At 57.6% G+C, this 23,915-nt stretch overlaps 3 protein-coding genes across 7 annotated transcripts; all 3 read left to right on the top strand.

Annotated features, from left to right (window-relative positions):
* The first annotated feature begins 3,041 nt into the window (after window positions 1-3,041).
* On the top strand, window positions 3,042-9,166 carry ARID3C (AT-rich interaction domain 3C). Of its 2 annotated transcripts, XM_075558958.1 has the most exons (7): window positions 3,042-3,353; window positions 5,275-5,347; window positions 7,188-7,371; window positions 7,481-7,746; window positions 8,153-8,335; window positions 8,552-8,641; window positions 9,066-9,166. In XM_075558958.1, exons 1-7 carry the CDS (start codon window positions 3,042-3,044, stop codon window positions 9,164-9,166), a joined length of 1,209 nt encoding a protein of 402 aa, XP_075415073.1. The 2 variants fall into 2 exon arrangements, with proteins under 2 accessions (XP_075415073.1, XP_075415074.1); XM_075558959.1 differs by lacking the exon at window positions 8,153-8,335.
* A 906-nt stretch (window positions 9,167-10,072) lies between these two features.
* DCTN3 (dynactin subunit 3) lies at window positions 10,073-16,143 on the top strand. The gene is made up of 7 exons (XM_075560064.1): window positions 10,073-10,228; window positions 11,608-11,692; window positions 12,399-12,485; window positions 14,063-14,146; window positions 14,968-15,026; window positions 15,592-15,651; window positions 15,797-16,143. The coding sequence occupies exons 1-7, from the start codon at window positions 10,133-10,135 to the stop codon at window positions 15,884-15,886; spliced, it is 561 nt and encodes a 186-aa protein (XP_075416179.1). The 5' UTR covers window positions 10,073-10,132; the 3' UTR covers window positions 15,887-16,143.
* A 1,270-nt stretch (window positions 16,144-17,413) lies between these two features.
* Window positions 17,414-18,810, top strand: RPP25L (ribonuclease P/MRP subunit p25 like). Of its 4 annotated transcripts, none has more exons than XM_075560062.1 (2): window positions 17,414-17,486; window positions 18,007-18,810. In XM_075560062.1, the coding sequence occupies exon 2, from the start codon at window positions 18,053-18,055 to the stop codon at window positions 18,548-18,550; it is 498 nt and encodes a 165-aa protein (XP_075416177.1). In that variant the 5' UTR covers window positions 17,414-17,486; window positions 18,007-18,052; the 3' UTR covers window positions 18,551-18,810. The 4 variants fall into 4 exon arrangements, with proteins under 4 accessions (XP_075416177.1, XP_075416175.1, XP_075416176.1 ...); XM_075560060.1 differs by having other exon boundaries at window positions 17,427-17,486; window positions 18,010-18,810; XM_075560061.1 differs by lacking the exon at window positions 17,414-17,486 and adding an exon at window positions 17,496-17,675 and having other exon boundaries at window positions 18,010-18,810.
* Window positions 18,811-23,915: the final 5,105 nt, after the last annotated feature.

Below are 23,915 nucleotides of genomic sequence, written 5' to 3'. Positions count from 1 at the left end.
AGTGCCAGGGGGAAGCCTGCCTGAGGCCGTCTACACACAGCTCGGTAAGCAGCCAGATGGGAAGCTTCCAGCCTCAAGCCATTAGGTGACTGCAGCCTGGCCAACGCTTTCACTATACCCTGAGTCTAGACACTGAGCCAGAATCAACCACGAAACCAGTTGGGGAAAAAATAAAGCCTAATGTTCATAGATATTTGTGGTTCTAAGTGGCCATGTTTGGGTGTCATTTGTACCCAACAACAGATAACTGATACATCCTTACCTTTCTGGTCTCCCCCACAGCTCAGCTTTATTTTTCTCCAAAGCACTTGTCACCATCTGACATATCACAGGCCCCCCGCCGCTTGCTAAAACTAAAGCTCTATTATAATAGGAACTGTCCGGCTTTCTCTTGTGGCCAATAGTACCTGGTATAAAGTAGGTGCTCAATAAACTGATGTTGGATAAATGAAACCTTGGTCTCTGGAAGTCTAGATCTGCCTTTGTCTCAGTGAGGTATGAGAGCAAGACCAGAGGATTATTTATGACTCCATATAGAATTCATTTTCCTGAATGGAGAGAAAGAGAGCGATGCCAGTCAGGTTTACTCCTTTCCCTCAGCCTGGAAGCTGGGAGGTGGAGTGGGGATTGGAAGTGGTTAAGGTGGGTGCAGATCTCTCAGATTTCTCTAGTCTTCCAGGAGACGCTGGGGCCAAGTGTGTCTGCCTCTGCTCATTCATCAGTTCTCTTCTTGATGAGCCAAGAGGAGGGGCCCAGAAACTGGATAACTCTGTTGCTGAGAAACTCACTACACAGGGCCATAGGGAAGGGGGCATGGTACCAATAGGAAGTGTTTGGATCATTGGGGCTCTTGGGGTAGCCTACTTGTGAGTTTGAAACTCTGAGCCTGAAGATACCAGGATGTGCCAAAGGTACACGAGGGGTACACACACACACACACACAGAATTGCAGTGGGGGCTGGACTGGAACAGGGAGGTGGTTGAGGCAGGGGCAACGAGGCCCTGGCAGGGTGGAGCTGAGAAGGGCAGTCATTAGGGAAGCTGTACCGGGATGGAGGAAGGCAAGTCCCACCTAGAGCAGTGGTTCTCAACCTTCCTAAGGCCTCGACCCTTTCATACAGATCCTCATGTGGTGACCCCAACCATAAAATTATTTTCGTTGCTATTTCATCACTGTCATTTTGCGACTGTTATGAATCAGGCGACCCCTGTGAAAGGGTCATTTGACCCCCAAAGGGGTCTCGACCCACAGGTTGAGAACTGCTGTCCTGGAGGGTAAGAGGTCAGAAGAGGGGCCCTGGTATGGGGTTTGGCTTAGCAGTGACTACCCTGCATACCCCTAAAGTTACCACATGTGGGGGCGCCCTCAGGGTGGCTCTTCTCTCATGGGCACAGGAAGAAATGGGTGAAGAGACGAGGATGCCTGAGAAAACAAGATAGGGGCCCCAGGCTGCTGGGAGGGGACACTGCACCCCCAAACAAGAAACTCCCACTGGAGCAGGGTGAGCCCAAACCAGTCCAGCAGCTATGGATTCAGGGTGGTAGAGACAGGCAGACAGGCCAGTTCTCACAGGTGATGGGCCCCAGGAGACCATTGCTGTATGTATTTTAGTAACTCTTACATGTTTGGGTGAAAATGTAAGCCGCTGGTGGTTTGGGGGCGTGTGCACTGTGCTGTGGGTATGTCGGCAGCTCGGAGGCCAGAGTGTGCGGGAGCAGGAGGGGTGAGGGTCCGTGCCTGTGCACACTGCAGCAGGTGTACCTGGGGACAGAACCCGGGCGGGACAGGCAGGAGGGTCAATGTGCCTGTCAGGGTCGCCACACCACCGAGAGGCCAGTGGGGGAGCTGGGGCTCCAACTTGCCAAGGAGGGGTGGGTGTGTGCGTGCCGGGTGGGGGGGAGGGCGGGGCCAGGACTTGTGAGGTGGTGGTGGGGCACTCTGCTCTGGCGACCCTCGCTCTCGTCCACACCATTCCCCCGCTGCCCTTCAGAGTGGGTGTCTCGGGGAGGGGGGTGCGGGCACCTGTTGGGGGCCGACTCCTCCCGCCGCACCGGCAGCCCGGGTCCCGCCCCGACGCAGAGCGGCCAGTGAGGACCCGCGGCGGAGGTGCGCCCTGCGGGGACCCGCGCCCGAGCCCCAGCCGCGCGGAGCCGGGCCGGCTGCGCCGGGAGCGCCGTGGAGACGCCGGGGACCGCCGGGCGCGCCAGGCTGGTGAGCGGCTGCGGGGGCCGGGGAGGGAGAGCAGAGCGCTGGACCCGCCACCCTGCCCGCTGGTCCGGCCCTGCCCAGGGCTCTGCCCCGGCTGCTCCATTTGATTCGCGCGCCTCCTGGGTTCTGCTTCTCTGCGACCGGCTCCCGTCCCGTCCGTCCGTCCGTCCGTCCGTCGGTCCGCGTCCCTGATGCACCTCCGATCCCCCGCTCGGGTGCGTGTCTAGCTGAGCAGGGCTCTTTCCCTGTGTCTGTCTCACTAGTTGGTCTCCACCTCTGCCCCTCTCTCCTCCGGGCTGTCACTCAGGGGCTTGCCTGTCTGGCGCTCCCTCCTCCATCTCGCCCCCTTACGCTCCCTCTCTACCCTTCTCTCTTCCCAGCGCATCTTTCCGCATCTCTGTCTCTCCATTCTTGTCTCTGCCGTCTGCTTCTCCCCGCTTCTGCTTCTCCTTGTCTCTGTCCCGTTTCTCTCTCTAGCTCCACATCTCCCTGCATGCGCTCTGTCAGATCTCCGAGTCACCTCTGTCTGCGCGTATGTCCTGTCACCCTCCCTGAGCGGCTCGGCCTCTCCCCTCCGCAGTCAAGGCCCGTGGTGTCACTTTCTCCTGCGCTTCCCACCTCTAGGTGGGTCGGTCCACCTCTGAGGAAGCCGTCTGCCCCTGCCCTAAGGCCCGACACTCCCCTGCGTTCGTGTCCCCCTCCCGCTGTGTTAGGCTGTGGGGACAGGAGGACACAGGTCCCATAACTCCCTCCCCCACAGGCGGCCCTCTCCTCGGGGCCCCGCCTGGTGCCAGGGCCCTCCCCAGCCGGGGGCCTGCGCCTGGAAGCGGTAATGGAGGCCCTGCAGAGGCAGCAGGCAGCCCGGCTGGCCCGCGGGGTGGGGCCTCCGGGCCCTCCTCGCCCTCCGCCCCCAAGGCCTCCCTTGCCGGGACTCCTCCAGACCCTGCAGGCCCCTGAGGGGGCCTTGGGTAAGGTTGGCGCTGAGGAAGAGGAGGATGCTGAAGAGGAGGAGGAAGGGGAGGAATCGGGCGAGGAGGATACAGCAGAGGAGAGTCATCCAGGCGCCAGGGGTCCCAGCTCGCCTGCCAGCCAGCTCCCTGAACCCCATCCCCACGAGTGGACCTATGAGGAGCAGTTCAAACAGGTAGGACGCCCTCCATGTCTTCCTCTCTGGGCAAATGCAGTCAAGAGCTTGGCCAAGGCTAGGCCCTGATTGCCCTCTGCAGGGTAGAGACAGCCAGAGAGCCAGGCCCTGAGACACCCGCAGGAGGCAGGTGGGGGAATAGTGACAGGGAGGGAGAGAAACCCAGAGATGTGCACACATTCAAAGATGGGGGAAGAGGCACCGGGGTGCACACATTCAAAGATGGGGGAAGAGGCACCGGGAAACACCCCAAAATACAAGACAGCATGGAACAGTGGGGGTGGGAGGGAAGATGGGAGGTGTATCAGTGCCTCCAAGAAGTCTTTTGAGGTCGTGGAGCCTGGAAGCTGAGGCTTCCAGGCCCAAGTACATATTCAACCACAAGGTCATATTCCTGTGGGGGTGTCCCAGGCTGATGACACCTGTGGAAACAGAATGGAGGTTGCCACTCCCTTGGCAGTCTGGTGACCCACCCCCATCTCATCCCTGACTCCCTCTAATCCCAATTATTTCCCCCTGGCCTGAGATCCTGAGTCCTAGTTCTCATCTGTGGTGGCCTCCCTGTGACCGGAAGGTCCTTGGGCAACTGGAATATCACATTATTATTCAGAGGTTTGATGTTTTTGTTTTCCCCTAAGATCTCACTCCAAGCCGGCAAAGTGGGAGCCTTAGGGCATTTCCCAGGACGGTTCCTTGGCAAAGTGCTAGTCACGGATGTGACTTAGGTGTGCTTTTCTGAAGAGGTCACTCACAGGGTGCTCGTGGTGGGTATGTTCCAGAAGTGCTCATTTCTGGTTAGGGCTTTGGGGTGTCATTAGTGTCCCGGAGTTCTGTTAGTCTGGAGACTGGAGATTGGGCTCCCGAGTTGCCTCTCCTGAGTTGAGTTCTGCAGTTTTTACTAGAAGGTTGTGTTACTTGTGCTGTGTAGTCCTGCACAGCTAAGGGTTGTTGCCGGGGAGGGTTACTCTAAAGCTGAGCCTCTAGTGCAGTGGTTCTCAACCTGTGGGTCGTGACCCCTTTGGGGGTCAACTGACCCTTTCACAGGAGTCACCCAATTCATAACAGTAGCAAAATGACAGTGATGAAGTAGCAACGAAAATAATTTTATGGTTGGGGGTCACCACCACGTGAGGAACTGCATGAAAGGGTTGCGGCATGAGGAAGGTTGACAACTACTGTTCCAGTGTTTCCTGCTCCTGGGTGTTTGTGGCTGAGCTTTCTTACTAGGGAGGTGTCACTCGGGGTAACTGGCCCCATTACTCCAGGGATTCTTTTCCCGGGGAGCATTTGGAAGATAATAGTGACAAGGAGGGCCTAGGGGCACTGGGGAGGAGGGAGATGATCCTAGGGTCCTTCAAGACCTGCCTTCCAACTCAGAGGGCCTGGGTGGCACAGACCCTTGTGGCCGCTACTGCAGTGAGCAGGAAGGAGATTAGACTAGAGGGTGGGGCGAGGGGCCCCAGGTTTCAATCCCAAAGCTTCTGGGCACCCACTGGCTGAAGGGTGGGCCCCCTGCCCCACCACCCGCTGTCCTGGCACCCAGGGATTCCAATGAATGCTTGTATGAATGAAAGCCAGAGAAGGTGTGCCTCCAGTACATGTGTCAGGCTGCTCAGTATGGACCAGGCTCTAGGGTAGGCAAGTCATCCTCAAAGGGCAGGCTCAGCTCCTACCTGCTTCTCTTACCCTACATCTCAGGCGGATGGATTTGACTGCTCAGTACAATACCTCTGTGCATATCAGAAAAAACGTGGCCCTACCTGCCACCAGGAAGTGAGAACCCCATGCCAGGAAGTCCACATTTCAGATCCTAAGCAAGCTTCAGTCAGGTGTCCTTGTTTAAAGTCCCTCTTGAGTGGAGGTCCCTGGGGCGGGGGTAGGGTCAGCAGAACTGGGGGGGATGACCTTTTTCCTTTCCCAGCTGTATGAACTTGATGCAGACCCCAAGAGGAAGGAATTTCTGGATGACCTATTTAGCTTCATGCAGAAGAGGGGTGAGTGGGGTGATGGTGGGGAGCGGGAGGGGGGTCCTGGGATGGCCTCCATTCACCAAGTTTGAAGAAGGGAGACTCCATGGTTTGGTCCCTGCGGTGGGCAGGATCTGTCCTTTGGGCCCTCAATAGCATCTTTAACCTCTGACCCTGCCCCCTTCCTCTGCCCTGGGATTAATTAGAGGTCAGACCACTGGCAAGTTAATGAGTGTGGGATCAATGGGAAGGGTGGGAGGGGGAACTGGTTGACTTGTGGTGTGTGTGTGTGTGTGTGTGTGTGTGTGTGTGTGTCCAGAACTGAGGCCTGAGAATGCTTGGTCCCTCCAGCCTTGTCTGCCTACACTTTACCCTTGCTTCAGGCATGGGCCATTCCTGAGCTCTTCTACAGCAGGAAAGACTGGGGTTAGACAGAGGGAAGACTTCCCAAAGGAGTGGGATGTGACTGTGAGGGAGAAGGGTTCCTTTCCAGGAATCTCAGAGCTGGAAGAGCAGGAAGAAGAATCCAGGAGGGGAGAAGGGTGGGTGGCAGTCCATCACACCAGCTTCTCCCCAGATTCATGAGCCCGAAGACTGACTCATTATCTCTCTCTACAAAGCTAATTAACTCACTCCGACTGAGGCCTGATAAGCCGCTAATTAACTGGCTGCACTCCACCCCACCCCCTATGCTCTCCGCAGCTGCTGATCTAAGCCCCTCAGGCCCCCACCCCAGGCCCAGTACCCATTTCAGGCCTCTCTCTTCCTGGAGGACCCTCAGCGGGGCTCCAAGTCGCCTTGCTCTCCAGGAACATCTGGTCGCTTGGCTCCCACAGTCTCCTCCCTGTCCCCCCTGACTACCCTTCTGCAGGGCTCAGGTTCTGAACTATGCCAGCACCTGTCCCCGCCTGCCCCCCAGGCTTCCCTCTGGTCCCAGTCTCCCTTCAAGCCTGCTGCGGCTAGGGGGGGTGGGAGGGTAAGGTATCCCAAGGGTCCGATAATTTCCCCCCATTAATCAGGCCGCGGCTAATTGTTCGGGTCCAAAGGCGGCAGAGGGAGGGGACCTGATCGGTAAGGAATTAACTGGGGCCCATCGCTCAGGGCAGACAGGTCCTTTTGTCAGACTGGCGCGCGGCGGGGTAGGGTGGGGGGGTGAGCTTCGGAGCTGGCTGAGCCTGTCGTCCCTTCCGGAGCCCACCGTGCTCCGGCCACTGTTGGGGGGTAGTCGGGCTCTTCAGCACCTTCCTACTGCCTAGCCCAGAGGGCGCCAAACGAGGGCCCGTGACCCACATCCAGACGCCACCACCGGAGCTGGAGGACGTGGGCGTGGGATTCGGGGGGTGTGGGGGGATCCAAAGAAGAAAAAGTGGCGAGTGAAGTTCAAAGTTGCGTGTGGAAAAGGAAGCTTTGTTGGACCACGAGCGTAGGCATCTCTCCGAGGACCCGTCCAGACGGGTGTCTGAGTTTCCCAGCGGTGCAAAGTCAAGACTCTCAACCGCAGAGGCTGGACTTCGCCCCAGGCTCTGGTGAAAGCCCGAAGGAGCCCGGCCCGTTAGTCCCATGGGGGGTGGGGAGGGGTCTGATTTGGAATCTGCTGGAGGACGACAACCGGCGGAGGATCATGGCAACGCTGAGTCGCTGTATCAGAAGCTGGCTGAAACAGTTTGTCCTGGTCCTAGCAGCCTGTCCTTCTAGCCCCAGGGGACTTTGCTTCCAATTCCACCTGTTCCCCCGCTCCGCTGCTCTCCCTCCCTCCACTGGCCTAGCCCTGCCTCCCAGGCCTCCTGCAAGAGTCCAACTTCTTCAGTCCCCAGAGATGCTGCACACGGGCGTCTTAGTGTCCCGACCCTCTGCCCACCCCCACTAGGGACGCCAGTAAACCGCGTGCCCATCATGGCGAAGCAGGTTCTGGACCTGTATGCCTTGTTCCGCCTGGTGACCGCCAAGGGCGGCCTAGTGGAAGTCATCAACCGCAAGGTGTGGCGGGAGGTGACGCGAGGCCTCAGTCTACCCACCACCATCACTTCGGCCGCCTTCACCCTGCGTACCCAGTGAGGCCCAGGGCCAGCGGGCGTGGAGGGCCCCCCTGGGGCTGGGGGTGGGCAGTGGGGTTCCAGCGGACAGGCCCCGCCTCCTGCCCCACGCCCCGTCTGCCCCTAGATACATGAAGTACCTGTACCCGTATGAGTGCGAGACGCGAGCGCTCAGCTCGCCCGGGGAACTCCAGGCCGCCATCGACAGCAATCGGCGCGAGGGCCGTCGCCAAGCCTACACAGCCACGCAGCTCTTCGGCCTGGCGGGGCCGCCCCCTCGCGTGGCTTCTGGCCCCGCCCCGCCCGGGGCCCCGCCCGGCCCCGCCCACAGCTCCGCCCCCGGACTACCCGCGCACGCGTGCGCCCAGATCAGCCCGAGCCTGGTAAAGAAAGGTGCGAGGGGAGGCGGCTGCGTAGAGTTGGAGAGCAAGCCCAGAGGTTTAGGGTTCTGAAGTTCAGCGTCATGAGGCGCTGGGAATCTGGAGCCGTCCCTGTGGTGTAACGGGAAGTCCCTCTAACAAGCGCAGTAGTTCCACTTCATTCACATCTGGGCTCGTTTGCGTGTGTTCTGTGCAAATTGGAGGAGAAGGGAGTGGAGGAAAGTGGAATGATTTAAAGGAAAGCTACATTTCTCAGCCATCCCCCCATTGTCTTAAATTGAGCAGGACTTTATGGGCCCCTTGGCTGGGGCTTCCAGCGGAGATGGGAGGGGAGATTGAACATGCAGGATGTTGGATGAGAACCAAATGCAGAGATGGAGTGGGTTGAGGTAGGGGAGCTGAGTGAGGTGTTTTTCTAGAAGAGAGCGGAATCCCCAGCCCTCGCATGGCATTGCCGGTGGGTCTGGCCCTGGGACCCGTGCGCGAGAAGCTGGCACCTGAGGAGCCTCCGGAGAAGAGGGCTGTGCTGATGGGGCCCATGGACCCAACTCGACCTGGCGCACCCCCCAGTTTTCTGCCCCGTGGCAAGGTCCCCCCGAGGGGTGAGAAGGAAACATTGCCCAGGGGGCTTGGGGGCGGAAGACAGACGCCATACTCAATAGGCGTTGGAGGTGGGGCTGTCAGATCTTGTCATAGGGGCTTTGTGATTACATATGTGTGTCTGGAGTGGGATGGGGGCTGGCCACAGGGATGGAGGAGGGCCCTTCTAAGTCAGAGGCTTGATTCCCAAAATGTGACCCCTGCCTCCTCTTGAACAGAGGAGCAGCTGGACGGGCCTCTCAGTCTGGCGGGCAGTGGCATCAGCAGTATCAACATGGCCCTAGAGATCAACGGGGTAGTCTACACTGGTAGGAGTGCTGAGGCTGTCTGCACTGGCATGGGGTCCGGGGTATTTACACTGGCATGGGGATTTTAGACTATCTCTACTAGCATGAGGTTCGAAGACATCTAAGTCCGCATGGGTAACAAGGGGTTCAGTGGATTACTACAGTGGCATGGGTTATAGTGGGTTTTACATGGCTTGGGGTCCAAGGCATTGCCTCATTGGTATGGGTACCATGGGATGCCTGCCTTGTCATAGACCCATCCATGTGTCATTGTAGATGCCAGTTTGCCCTTTTGAGGGCAATTTATATTGGCATAGGAGTCTCCCACATATCCAAGGAGCTTGTCCTAACTGGTTTGTGGCACGGGTTTGTGTTCTAGCAATCTCACTCTTGTCCCCCTCTTCTGTTTCTGTGTTTGCCTTCTACCATCTCATCCATCTGCCAGGTGTCCTCTTTGCCCGCCGCCAGCCTCTGCCAGCTTCCCAGGGTCCCACCAATCCTGTGCCCCCACCCCCGACAGGGCCCCCTCCCAGCGCCTCACCCTGAGAGCTCCCACTCAGATCTAAGAGTCCTGACCCTACTGCTGAGGGGGAGGACAGCCCCCCTATACCTTGCTTCTTCCAGGGCATTCACTCTGGGACCCTGCCCTGGGAGATGACTCCCCCTCCCCCATGCCATGTGGACTTGAAGCCAAAGAGTTTTCTTTCCATGTTACATCTACCTCATAGATTTGGCTCCCTGGCCAAATCCAGCAGCGTCTGCCAAAGAGCTATCCTCAGAGTGAGCCCATTATCTCCTTCACAGGCTCCCTATAGCAATATCCTTGCGAGCGCCCCAGGGGGGGCTTCTTTTCAGGAGCCAGGTGAAGGGTGGGTTGAGGGTGCTGTGGAGGAGGTATCCGGGAGGGCCACATCTGGATAATAAAGCGACTGTCCCTCCATTTCCTGGGTGCTTCTCCTTCTTGTTGGTTTGGGGTTTGGTGGGGAAGGGGGACGGGAGGTGAATACAAGTATGTGACACAACGTGCTACATCCGGTCGGGGATCCAGGAGGGAAGGAGGCGGAGTGAAGCGCAGGCTCTTGACTCGCGTCTGAGTTCGAATGCTGAACCTAGCAGTCTAGGACTGTGGGTGGGTGGGGTGTGCTAGGGCAAGAGGACTTCAAGACCGTGCTCACTCACGTGGGACCTCCCCTGACCAACGGGAATGGCTCGATCCTGGAAATACTGGCGTATTCTACGGAGACCTTCCGGGGAGTGGGTCAACTTCTCTGGTACCTTCGCATTAGGTAAGAAAGGCAACCCTTGCGTAGATTATCTGTCATCGGGAGCCGTTGTCTAGGTAACCAGGCAACTTTTGACTCTCCTCTCGGAACACTTCCGGCATCGAAAGCCGAGGGAGGTGTCACTTCCCGCCTGGAGGGGCGCCCGTGCGCTCGGATTGGTCGGTCTTCCTATTTGGCCAGATGTCCCGCCCTCTGGCGCGTCCCCGGCTGAGACCCGGCAGTGGGGAGTATGGCGGCTGTGACGGATCTGCAGCGGCTACAGGCGGGCGTGGAGGAGCTGGAGCGCTGGGTGTATGGACCCAGCGGGGCGCGGGGCTCGCGAAAGGTGAGCGATCTGTATCCAGGTGACCCTTTCCCGAACAGAGCAGAGCGTCCCTCAGGCCCGGCCTCGGGGTGGGTGCAGCCGCTCGCCTCGGCCTTGGAAATCAAAGCCGGGGCCTCCCGGGCCGACCCATCCCTCGGATCTAACCCCCTGGGGCAGGAAGGGGAGCCTGCAGGTAGTTACCGAGCTCTGGGTGAGCTTTGTACGAAAGGCGACTGAGCCTGCGCCCTCGGCCTATTTGAGACCCGACCCTCGAGAAGCCTACTGGTGTATTTCCAAGAAGAGCGCCGCCCGCAGTGGCACGCCGAGCCCCGCATTATTGCTAATGGATTGTGTGGAGAGTTGCACGGGGCTGGCTGCGGGTGAGGCTAGGTGAGGTCCGAGAGGGCTGAGTAGAAGGTAGAGTCGGATACCTGGAGTTTGGAGGTAGACCAGTTCACCCAAGTGACTGGATTTTGGCAACCCTAAGGTTCAGGCACCCATTCATCCCCTTTCTACTCGGGAAGGGCTTTTACTGAGGAGCTCCTGCTGCACTGTCAGCCTGTCTGGAGCTACGTGCACGTGGGCTCATGACGTCCTCTGTTGGCAAGTCTTGTGTGTGGAATGAACGAAGCGACACTAGCAGATTGGGCTTCCATTTCAAAATGTTCCCTCCCTTTGTCACCAACCCTTCTAGGTCTCCTCCAAGCTCACTGGTTGCTTCTTTCAGACCTGATTTGCCACCCCATAGATTTGACTTTTGAATCTGACCATTCATCACCTCCACCCTGAAGCTCATTCGCTTCCATAATTGTGGTGAATATTTACATATCATTATGTCTCAGCTGTGTAGTGCTGGCCCAGATTTATGTTCTGAGAACCACACATGGGCATCTAGTTTCCTACCGAACCTTCTCACTTGACTGTCTCAATCCACATGCTGTGAACAGTATGCATCTCTCCTAGCCGGATTCTCTTGGTTCCCTGATACAGAGATTGCAAAGTCACTGGGATCTTAGCTCAGCCTGTCTGTTCTCTCCCACCCTACTCTTCTGTCTTCCACCCTAAATCTGAGGGGAAGGGGACAGGGCTAGGGGTTGGCCAGCCCGCCCCATGACAAGGTAAGCTTACTCTTGTCATCTTGTCATTTTAGGAACTGGGGAATATAGTCTATGTTGCTGCCTCATAAGCTTGGAAGTCCCCAAGGGATACATGATTATTTCCACCCTGAGGATTCCCTGGAGATGGGATTGCATCTCCTTTAAGATAAAAGAAGAGGGCCACCCTACCTTGCTGGATGCCAGAAATTTGGGTGATGGTGGATACGGCTTCTTTACCTCCGCCAGGCCTTGATCCATGTGTTTTGTCTTGGACTTACCATCCCCCCCCTTTTCCATCCCCAGGTGGCTGATGGCCTGGTCAAGGTACAGGTGGCTTTGGGGAATATTGCCAGCAAGAGAGAGAGGGTGAAGATCCTGTACAAAAAGAGTAAGTGCCTCTTGGCGGACTGCCTACTCTCTTTGGTTTCTGGGCCCTGGCCCTGAAGCCCAGCAGGACATGGGCTTGTTTTTTTGGAAAGCAGAGATGTAAGGACAGGCCCCTGTGCTGACGTAGTGATATGGGTGAGCTTTCTTTTTGCCTGGTGAATGAACTCCATGCCCATAACAGTGCTCTAAGCTGTGGGATAGGAACCCTAGGAGGAGGAGGAAGGCCAAGGTCAAAATAAGCTCTTCAAACTCACTGCTGTGGCGTCCACTGACTCCTCTCAGCTCTATAGGACAGAGTGGAACTGCCTTGTTTGGTTTCCGAGGCTGTAAATCTTGACGGGAACAGAAAGCCTCATCTTTCTCCCACAGAACGGCTGGTGGATTCGAACTGCTGACCTTGTGATTAACACCCCAGTGTATAACTAAGGTCAAGAGGCAGAAATTAGGTACCGAGAGCCCTAACCTTAGGGCAGCCAAGCCTTTCTTGGTCACTTCAGCTCTAGCAACCTCTGCTCAGTAAGTGGTAAAGATAGGTCAGTGGGAGAGCTGAGGCCCCAGCGTGGTGGTAGCCATGATGTCCCCAGTTGGAGGTGATGGGAGTGGAGAGGACTGGGGGCACCGTGTCCACTCTTCACTGAAGGCATCATCTGAGAGAGCCCCACTGCCCAACCCCATTGGTTCCATTTCCTGTCTTGCTCCTTCTCTAGTTGAAGACCTGATCAAATACCTGGATCCTGAGTACATGGACCGAATTGCCATACCTGATGCTTCTAAGCTGCAGTTCATCTTAGCAGGTAGTGCTGGGTGGTTGGTGTGTGCCACGCACCTGGGGCTGTGTGTGGTTGGTGAGACTGGGCACAGGAACAGCTTCCCCATCCAGTGCTCTCATGGCTGCAGCCCTGGCAGCTGCTCTGGCACCCTGGCCTGGCTCTGGCTGGAAGTGGTCAGGGGGTGTGGGGGTGGTGGTGGTAGTGGTGGTGGTGGTGGTGGTGGTGTGTGTGTGTGTGTATGTCCTCTCGCAGGCACCAGGCCTGGCCTAGCTGCGCCATCTGCGGGCCATGGTGCCAACCGCAGGGTAAGCTGCTCCCGTGCTTCAGCAGAGGTCTGCCCTAGGGCTTCCCTTCTGAGCCTTTCTCACTTGTCCTGGGAGAGACACTTTCCTGGCAGGGTTGCAGCAAAGGGAATTGCATTTGGGGGAGAGCACCGCCCGAGTTTCCCTCTGCCTTTCATGGGAGAAGGCTCCGGGATGTCAGAGTTCTAGGTCAGAAAGGTTACCTCCTGGGTTCCTTCCTTCAGTCAGGTGTTCAGTGGTCATTTATTGTAGCCAGTATATCTCAAACTACCCTGAATAGCAGGGGGGCAGGGCAGAGCGGGTACGAAGTTCCTGAGCCCTGCATGAGTGGGCAGCTGCCAGAGTTCCTGAGCTGTCCCCTCTGCACTGCCTCTTGGGTTGAGCCTTCTTGTCCCTCCCCAGCGGCTGTCCTGTTTCAGTGACCAAGTCCTCCCATCACAGAAAGGAGCATGAATGGGAGACTTCAAAGAGCAGAGCTGTATCTTCTCACAGATCAAGACTCTAAAAGTCTGAATTCAGGACATGGCTCCAGGGAGGGCCTTCCGTGTTGGTTTCCGCTTCCCGTGGGAGAGACAATCATTGGCATTCCTGGGTGTGCGTCTGCATCTGTCTCCACCATCTGCGGGGTCTCTGTGGCTGTGTGGTTCTCACTCAAGAAGTGTCTAGGGTTAGGATCGACTTGGCTTCGTTAATGTAACACAGCAAACCCCCTCCCTCCTTATTCCCAGATGGTCCCAGACACAGGTAGAGGAATCAGGGTTGTAGCACATATTTTGGAGGGGACACAGTTCAGTCCATGACAGCCTCTCACACCTCAACAGTCCCTTCGTTAGCTTCCTGATGCTGCTCTTTCCCCAGCTGCACATGGTTTTCAAGGTGCAGCTTGGCCCACTTGGGAAGCTCAGTGTCTTCCTGTGCTTGCCGGGTTAAGTCCTAAGTTCTGAGCCTGTTCTTTAAGCCCTTGCTCAGCCTCCAGGCCTACTCTTCCATCCAGCTCTGTACCTGTGCTCTCCTTGTACTGCTCAGAGGAGGGCATTTTTTTTCCCTCTTTGAAACAACAAGCCCTCTGCCAGCCAAGCATTTGAGAAGTTACTGAGAGGAGCCAGGAGGATGGTACCCTGGCGGGAAACTGAGACTCTGAATTTAGATGGGCCAGACCCAAGGTGTCCAGAGAGAGGAGTGTGCTCCTAGAGAAAGGGGGGTCTTAAGCAGAGTAGGACCCAGCCACCCCCCCGAGTAGGGCGTCAGCCCGCCTGGGCGAGCCTTCCTTACTGCCTGTCCCTTCTGCTTCTGTTTCAGAGGAGCGGTGGCTCCTCTCCCAGGTGGCGCTCCTGCAGCAGGTGGAGGCCTTGGTGCCCATGCTGGACAGCCCTCCCATCAAAGGTACCTGTCTGGGGCTCCAGCTCTACTCCTTGGCTGGGGAGGTGGGTGACTGGGCAGGATGTCTTGTTCCAGGTTCCCTGGGTCCTCATGCCACTTCCATCGGGGTTAGAATCGCCAGGGCAGAGAGCCCAGGGTGAGGACCTCTCACTATCTGGGTTTGAGGACTGGTGGAAATGCCAGCAGCCCCCAACCCTGGGGGTGCACACTGACTTCTCGCCCACTCCTCAGCAGCAGCCCCCTCCGTTGTAAATGTACATGCGGTCTCCCTGCCGCACTGCCACAAGCAGCCCGGGCCTAGGCATTGACAGGCCGACAGTGGCTTTAATTGAATCCAGATACCCATCTAGTCTGTCTCTGGAAGAGGTTTTCTCAGCCACCTGCGGAACACCTGACAGCTTACTCTGGGGGCCCAGCACAGTGGCCGGGGCTCTCAGAGTGGGATTTAGGGTGGCCAGTTTAGGGACCTGCACTCCACCTCTGCTCACCAGCAGGCTCCCCATGAGGACAGGGGCCAGACCCCTCTCTACTTGGCCCTGTTTCTAGCCCTGGGGTGAGGGTGGGGGCTACAGCTCTGGCCACCCCAAGCTTTGTGTTCTTCTAGAGGCCTGTATCCTTCCTCCCTTCCAGGCTGGGGTGGGGCTGGTGGGGGCTGGGAGCTGTCCCCCCACCCCACCCTCCCCACCAGCTGCAGTGGTCGATGAAGCCTGGCGTTTGTTTAGCTTCTCCATTCAATACTCTAATCCTGACGAAGACCTAATAGACTATTGAGCAGTCCCGGGGGAGGGCGCCAGCAGCATCGGGCAGCACGTTGTGTTTTACAGCCGTTCCTGAGCATGCCGCCCGCCTGCAGCGCTTGGCCCAGATCCATATCCAGCAGCAGGTATCAGGGGAACCGGGTGGGAAGGGAAGGAAAGGGAAGGTGGCCAGTCACCTAGTGCATACAACCCTCTACGTGGGGGAGCAGCCTCAGGCCTCTCTGATGACAGCTCCTCAGAAAATGCACTTGCTGCTGGTGTATATCCTTTCTCCTGCCCAGAACTTGGGCCAGGACCTGCCTAGGACCACATCCAGGTCTCCCGCTAGTAAGGCCACTCTGAGAAGCAGAATGCTGTGTCCTCGACCAGGGCTGGAGGTGCTGTTTATCATGGGGTCCAGGCCCTAGTGTAAAGTGCAAAAAGGGCTCAGAAATAGTGGGGGAGGAGCCCTACTAGGGGCAGAGTTTCCTTAAGTGTGCCCACTTCACCTGGCAGCCTTTGGGCGGAGATGGCCCAGCCATACCATTGTCAGGGCGCCTATCCTGGAGCCTGCAGGGGGCGCCTGTGATCCTAGACTTAAGCATGGGCTTTTCTGGGTTTGATAGGTGATGGGGGTCCTGAGGAGACAGGAAGGCTGGGAAGGGTTGGTGCTCTGCCCACCCCTTTCTCTGACACCCCTTGGCCCCGTAGGACCAGTGTGTGGACGTCACCGAGGAGTCCAAGGCCCTCCTGGAGGAATACAACAAGACCGTATCCTTTCCCCTAGCCTGGTCTCTAATGGGGCAGACCCCAAGCCCTGTGCCCTGGTTCCCTCTCGCATCCCTGCTGTCCTTTGGCTGCTGGGAGGTCTCTCCATGCCTTCAGACTGCCTGTTCCCTCCTTGACCAGCGACCAGACAATGCTCCTCTCCAAGCAGTTTGTGCAGTGGGATGAGCTGCTTTGCCAACTCGAGGCTGCCAAGCAAGTGAAGCCGGCAGAGGAGTGACGGCCTGAGGAGTGACTGCTGCTTACTGCCGTCCTGGGGCAGCCAGGACAGCTGGACTCCAGCCCGGGGCTAATCTGCCCTTGTAACAGGGTAGAGGGCGCTTGCTTTTCCTATTTATTGGATTCATGCCCCACCTGAGCCATTCAGGGTGGGGCACTGAAGTCACAGGTCTGGGACTACCGAGATTTGAGATCTGTAACACTGACTGCTAGCCAGTGCCCTAATTCCAGGGAAAATAAACTATAAGCAATCCTGGAGCCCAGTGCGGACTTACAGTGTGTGGGGGTGAGGGCAAGTCGACACCTAGTGATTGAACAGGGAATTACACACATCTTGGTTTTCACCATGCCCTGGGGGTGGACATCTCAGCATGAAGGCGCCCCTCTCAGTAGGAAAAGGGCATTCCTGGATGCATCTGTTTACCCCACTCTCACGGGTCTACCCAATCCCTGCCCCAGGCAGGCGTGGGGGTGGTAATAAGGAGTGGTAATAAGGAGCGGTATTCTCTTCCTTGAACACAGGGTTCTTTAATCTTTGGGGAGCAAACAGAAGAAGGGACCCATGGGGGAGGGGGCCCTGGGATGTGATATGAAGTCACTTTTGAGACCTGAGAGAGCAGTATGTGCAAAGTCAGGAGCCTTTGAGCCTGTCTCCCACCAGGTGCTGTCTGCCAGTCAGGGGAGCCCTGGAAAAGGTGGAGGGAAGGAAGGTTTGGCTGCAGGGAGGAAGGAGGTGGGCTGCAGCCAGGTGTCTGCTGTCCCCTGGTGGTCGTGGAGTGTCCTGGTCACCAGCCTCCTCTCCAGTTGCGCAGGCCACTACACCTAGGCGGTCTCCCGGACCCTCAGATTCTGCTTGCCAAACTGGCCTGAAACCTGGGAGACACCCTGGACGCTCCCTTCCCTCCCTCACCTCGGTCCAGTCACCAACACTTCGCCGAGTCCTCCTCTTAATCCCTCCCAATTTAACGCTACTTCCCTTCATTCCCACTGCCACTTCTCTAGGCCATTCTTTCGCCAACTATATTCGTACCCAGCGCACCATGCTAGGCTTGGCGGGCACGCCCCTGGGGCCCTAAGGCCCGAAGTCACCGGCGGCTGCGGGCTCTTTCTCCACCCCACTGCGGCCAGCGCGAGCGTCCCTTCGACTGCCTTCTGCTGGCACCTTTTCCCGGGGGCAAAGCCCAGAACGGGGTAACCAGGCCTCTGCCCCGCGCAGCAGCGGCCGCTCCAAACGGAACCCCTCGCTCCTGTGCAGCGTGAATTCCGCTGCTGCTATCACCTTTTGCGATCGCCCGGCGTCCCACTGGTGACGCCAGTCCTCCGGTCCCTCAGCGGCTGGAGCCCTCTGATGGCCGCCCTGCCACTCGCGGGGTCTCTATGCCCAGTAGGAGTGCCCGTGCCGGGGCATCGCAACGCGCGCAGGTCCCCAGGCTCGTGAAGCACGAGCTCCGCTCGCCGCGGGGCTCTCCCGCGACCCTCTTTCCCCGGCCGCGCGCCCGGCGCCGCCTCCTCCGAAGCCCCGCCCCCGGCGTGCGCGGCCCCGCCGACGCGGCGCGCTCCCGGCCCGCGCGCCATCTTGGCTCCGGCTCGCGCGTGCGGCGGTGAGAAGCGGAGTCGCGAGTGGGGGGAGCGCTGGGAGACGAGGGAGGGGGAGCCCGGCTCCCCGGCGGGGGCAGCTCGCCCTACACTGGGGACACCGGGAGCGGCCCGAGCAGCTAGCCGAGCCTCTGCCCCCACGTTAGAGTGACCTGGGCGGCAGGGCCCGCGCCTGACCCCCGGCCCGTCTCGGGGTGAGCGCTTCGCGGCCCTCTTCTGAAGCCCGGGGGCAGGGGGTCAGCGCTGGCTCTGGGACGCCCGGGAGGGAGTTTGTGGAGAGGGCGCTCGGGGCGCTGTCCTAGCGGGACCACGGCTGGATCCCCTCCCACGGACTCCACGGTGGGAGGGGGGCCCGGCGCTGTGCAGGGGAACCGCCGCAGCCCGGGCTGACACTGGCATGACCCTGCCCGGAGATGTCACCCCGTTCCCGGGGAGTCCGGGACGAGGAGTAAGGCCGGGTCCTAGAGAGCAGCGTGGAGGGTGGCCTGGGGCGCGCCTCCCCGCTCACTGGAGCTTGTTTCCCAGCAGTGGGCAGCGAGGCTCCGCGACGCCCAGACCCCCAGGCCACGGCATGGAACACTACCGGAAAGCGGGCTCCGTGCAGCTGCCCGCGCCCTCCCCGATGCCCCAGCTCCCTCCTAATACCCTGCAGATGCGGGTCCAAGATGGCAGTAAGATCCGGAACCTGCTGGAGCTGGCTCTGGGGCAGCTGGAAGCGGGCAGCGCCCGCCACGTGGTGTTTTCCGGGTCTGGCCGGGCCACCGGGAAGGCGGTCAGCTGCGCTGAGATCGTCAAGCGGAGGGTCCCAGGCCTGCACCAGCTCACCAAGCTACGCTTCCTGGAGACTGAGGACAGCTGGGTCCCTGCTTCGCCGGAAGCAGGCCTCGACCCCCTCACGGTGCGCCGCCACGTGCCTGCCGTGTGGGTACTGCTCAGCCGAGAACCCTTGGACCCCAATGAATGTGGCTATCAGCCCCCGGGAGCACCCCCTGGCCTGGGCTCCACCCCGCGCTCCAACTCCGGACCCCGACCCCGGAGAAGGGCGAGAGACAGAGATGCCCGGTCCTGAGGACCTGCTCAGGCGCCCTGCCCACCAGACCCGGGTCTGGGCTGACTGGACTTGCTCAGGGAGCCCCTCCAATGCCTTGACACCTCAACACGGTTTGACTCCACAGACACGGGCCTTGCTGACCTGCCTCCTGCCCTCTGTGGCATAGGGAAAGGAACTGCTGTGGTGGGGAGAGACAGGGGCTCCGTCAGGGCCAGGATTGCTTGGGATCTGCTTCCTAAACAGAGGCCTCCAGACGCGAAATAAAGCCTCCATTACTTGATGAGTCTCTGCCCTGAGCTGCTGTGTGGAGGTGGCATCAGGGGAATGGGGGCCCCTGCTTCTCTCTGAGTGTCATGGGCTCACCACTGAGTCCCCAGAGCTTTGGGACCAGGCTACCCTGGAGATGACAGATCTTTGGCGCAGTGTCCTGTCATGATGCAGTCTGCTGTGATCCAGATGTTGGACCACTAAGTGATGACCAGTTCCAAAGCATGAACTCCGGGAGTCTAGCGGGACCTCCAGTTGGATGAGCTGTCACTTAGCATCCACTGGTTCCCAGGGTGATGCAGGGAGGGAAACCACGTTGGGATAAGAGATCCCTTGGGAAGACTAGGATCTGTAGCCCCAAGAATCAGGACACAGGCTGCTGGCTGAGCTGGGCATTGGGGACGGTGCTTACCGCTTCTGGGGCCTTTTCCCTCCCACTTGGCTTCCATTGAAACCACACAACAAAGGGCGGTGGGGTGGCTTCCACAGGGAATAGCTGGAGAGATGAGGCCTCTGCTGGGGCAGGGGGTGGCAGAGGGGTTTTCTAGAATTGTTGGGGGGTGCATGCAGAGGGGACCAGAGGGATGGGGGCACAAAAGTTGGGTATACTTCTTGACTCCTTTACTTCCCACTTTCTCCTTAATCCATGGCATTGTGGTGTCTGCCTCCATTTTTCCTTAGAAAAAGTTAATGTCTTGGCAGAAATGGTCAGGAAATGGTGACAGCGCTCTCGATAAGCTGGGTCGTGGATTGGAAGAGAGGTGACGGGTAGTGGAGAGGAGGGTGGGCACAGGGAGGAGTTTTGTTTGCCGTGGTAGAGAATCGAGCGTGTGGATAGGCTACTGGAGGGAGAGTGGAAGAGACAGTGGCGTAGGGATGACCAGGGGAGGCTCTGAGTGGGATGCAGAAGCATGGAGGTATGGGCCTCCCAGGCGGGAGAGGAGTCGAGGACACGGGAGTACATGGCTGAGTGCCCTGGAGAAGTCACTGGAGATGAGAGGATAAATGACAGCGGGAAGGTGGTAACATTGTGATGGAGCCTGCCAGGATGGCGCGGGGAGCTATTCCCCCTGCCTGCTTTACAGGCGGCACCACGAATACAGAGCTGGTCAACCCCGGAACAGACGCTTGTGAACACAGTCCTCACTGAAGAGATGGGTATCTCCCCAGTCCAAGCTGCCAGGGACATGCTGAGGCCTGCCAGTGTTGCTTTCTGGGTCTCCTGGTGGTGCAGTTTAGGTACTCAGTTGGTAACGGAAGGTCGAATCCCCCACCCCCAGGTGCTCCACTGGAGAAAGATACAGCAGTCTGCTTCCATAAAGATTTACAGCCTTGCAACCTCAAGGGGCAGTTCTGTTCTGTCCCATAGGGGTGCTGTGAATCTGAATGAACTTGATGGCACGGGTGTAGGTCTCCCCCTGCCCACCACCCCTGTTGGTGTGTACTGTGTTAGCTCCCATGGTCTTGCTCTACTCCCCTCTGAGGCTTCACACCACGCCATTGGCGGTTCACGCTGCCTAGAATGTTCTCCCCCAGATACGGCTTGGCTAGCCCTCTTCCTCCTTCAAGACTACTCAGTGGCACCTTTTGTGGCCCGCTCAGACTCCTTGTAAAACTGCAACTTTGGAGTCCCCTTACCCTGCTCTATTTTTAGAAATAGACTATTTTATTGTAATCTCTGACATATCCTGGACTTAAGTTTTTGTTTCCTGTCTGCCTCCTGTAAGGAGAATGGATGTCCCAAAGGACACAGATCTGCATTTTCCCCACTGGTCTACGGATTTTGAACATTGCTTGGCTCGGTTGGGATTTTTAAAATTTTAAGGAGCCAGTCAGGGTGCAGTATCACACCGATGAAGCACAACTTTCCTCACGTTCTTTGGTGCTTCCTTCACCCCAGGATGATGACCTCAATTCTACCTTACAAATCAGATTAGACCAGGGCATGGACACTGCTACAGATAAGAGCCTGCAACACAGGGAATCCAGGATAGATAAACCCCTCAGGGCCAACAATGAGAGTAGAGATACCAGGAGGATTAAGGGAGGGGGGAGGAGAAAGGGGGAATCAATCACAAGGATCAACCTATATACCCCTCACAGGGGGACAAATAATGGAAAGGTGGGTGAGGTACGATGGAGGACAATGTAAGATAGGGAAATAATCTAACATCAAGGATTTGGGAGGGGGGAGAAGAAATGGGGAGCTGATATTAGGGGCTCAAGTGGGAAGAGAATGCTTTGAAAATGATGATGGTGGCATATGTGCAAATGTGCTTGACATACTGGATGAATGGATTGTTATGAGATGTAAAAGCCCCCAATAAAAGTATTAAAAAAATTTTTTGTAATTTAAGCAGTTTTAATGGCCTGTAATTGACATATCATACAATCTAGTAGTTCTGTCACATCAAGAAGAACTGTACAATCCTTATCACCACAGTCAGTTTTAGAACATTTTCTTCGGTCTTGTTCAATTAGTACTTGCTGATCGACTGATGAAATATTGAGCCCAGGTGCTTGGCCACGCCAGGTCCAATCCTGTCACACCTTTGCTCCATTAGCCTCCCTGGGCTCAGGGGAGAAGACAAGATCCAAACTCCTTTGCTGGGTTTGAGGGCTGCCATACCTGGGCTCTTGGGGAGGGATGGTGTAAGTTGGAGTGGTCAGGGGGAACTAGAGGGATGAGGTATAGCTAAAAGGTGGGAACACCTCCCCTTTACACAGGGCCGTGAGATTTTCTGCCTCTGAGCATTTGCTCTTCGCCATCTTGTCTGCTTGGAAATGCTCAAGACTGGGCCTGAACACTCCCCACTAAGGGCTTCATCTGAGCCTAACTCCACTCCCTGCTGCCAGGCACTGGTCTGGACCACCTGTCCCAGCTGCCCAGATTAGGCCTCATTGTGTTGGTTGGCCATGATGTTCTGGTGCACTTCTGCTTCTGACCGTAAGGTGGCAGCATTTACAAAGGGATGGTCCTATTCCTTCTGCAGGCTCTGTGGAAAGGATCCCAGGAGTTTTAGCCTTAGTTACTAAGCACAGATCCACGGATCATCCACAATGTGACGAATACAGTTCTGAAGTTCAGCACTTCCAGCACCAGGAGAGCTCTTGTCACATGCCATCCAGTACAACAGGGTGAACGAAACACTGCCTAGCCCTGTACTATCCTCACGGTCACTGCCATGCTGAGCCCATCATGGCAGCCACTGTGTCTCCATCCACCTCGCTGAGGGCCTTCCGGTTTTTTCACTGACCCATGATCAGGCGTGATGTCCTGTCCCCTGATACCCGGGAGCTACAGCACACGCCTAATTTTGTTTTGATGTGCAAGCTACCAGGGACTGCCAGAGTCTGCCGGAGTTGAGAGGAGGCCCCAACAGCCTTCCTTCAAAGAGGAGGAGGCTATGCCTGTGTGGACAATGAAGCAGGATCAGCTGGTGGGGGGGGGTGGTATGCAAAGGCCATTCCCCATGAAGGGCAAGCATGAGCTGAGGGCTTGAGGTGGGCAGCCAGTTTGCGTGGGCAGAGGGGCAGGTCTAGGGTCACTTCTGAGCTGAAAGCAAGGCCTCTCTCTCTTGAGGCTGGGGGTCTGTGAAGACCTCGCAGAAAGAGTGCTGTGGGAACTCTGGTGAACTTGAGAGGGGTCTCACTGGAGCAGGGAAACAGTGAGGAGGCTGCTTTAGGGACCCCCGGGGCAGCAGTGAGGTCCAAATGATGGCCAGAGCAGGTCCTGGAGAAGCCCCCCTCCCCTTACCCTGGGAGTCTGCAAGGACCTTTCAAGGTCAGGCACCCTGAAAAGACTTGGGAGCCGCCGAGTCCCTCTCCCTCCACAACATGCGCCATCTCGCCCTTCTCTCTGTTCCTGCTGCTCCTGGAAATGTGCTCCCAGCTGCTCAGGTTATCCAGGTGGGAACAGTGGCTGCTGGGGTCTCGGTCAGTCTCCACGGAGGCCACAGTGATCCATGTCAGAAAGACTCAGGCCACCAGGAAGCCCACCCAGGAGAATACTGGTCACTCCCTTGCTCGATTCACCCCACCCCCACCCCACCCCCCGCAGGAGTTCTACCTGTGTGAGTGAGAGGCTGCTGGGTGAAAAGCGTCCTTGGCTGGCAGAGGGGCATCGCCAGAGGAGAGGTGGAAAACCACAGTCAGCGTTTGCAGAGTCAGGCAGGGCTCCACAGCGGCCTGCACGTTGTCCAGGAGCCAAGGCTGGAAACTCCATGGTGTACTTGAGCAGAGATGGGGAGTCACCTTCATTCACAGCCTCATGAATATTCACGGAACCTGTTGAATTATGCAGACAGAAAGGATGTAAATGTGTATGCAAATGAGTGCTGCCCTCCCCGTTGCTATAGAAACCATAGAATAGCAAAGGGGGGCCCACACCCTGGGGAGACCAGGCAGCAGAGGCTGGAGACCAGGAGCTTTCCCTCTGTTGCCCGCTTTGCCCACTCCTGCCGTTTGATCTCTCTCTTTGCCTCACTATCCATTTCCCCCGCCTCGCGTGGTCTAGCTACTATCTCACCGTTTTCTCCATCTCAGTCTCTCCACCATCCTCGCTCCCCAACTGGTCTTTGGCTTTTTGTCTTCCAGTCGGGGGCAGGGTGGTGGTGGTGTCTGTCTCCACTGTGGATGCCATCTCATCGTGCTCTGGGACTTGGAGATCCTGCGTTCGCCTCAGATGGCAGGTCCCTTCCTGTCTTGTCTGTCTTTAATTCCCTGGCTCTCTCTTCTGCCTGCCCTGTCTCTCTGTCTCTGTGTCTGCTGCCTGTCCTTGGTCTCCTGAAGGGCCCCTGCTCTCTTTCCTTGGAACCTCTGGTCTTAATGCTCACCTCTCTCTGAGGAGACGGACAGGAAGTCACTCGCACACCTGGCCTGGCGGGAATGCTCGCCCCTGGCCTAGCTGCCCTCATGTTCGAGGATTTGGAGGCTCTCTCCCCATAGCAATCTTGTTGTGGGTCTGGCCCCTATCACAGTGTTGACACAGGATCCCCATGACAGGCCCAGGCTGGCTGCCAGGACACCAGGGCTCTTGTCCCTGCTCTGCTTGCTGTGTGACTCTGCTCAGTGTCTCCCTCTCTCTGGACCTGGAGTCCCAGCTCTCTCTTCTTGA

The sequence above is a fragment of the Tenrec ecaudatus genome, chromosome 10 (genome assembly GCF_050624435.1).
Source record: "Tenrec ecaudatus isolate mTenEca1 chromosome 10, mTenEca1.hap1, whole genome shotgun sequence".
NCBI lineage: Eukaryota > Metazoa > Chordata > Mammalia > Afrosoricida > Tenrecidae > Tenrec > Tenrec ecaudatus.
Note: the sequence above shows the minus strand (reverse complement) of the source record. Positions and strands in the feature narration are given on the sequence as shown.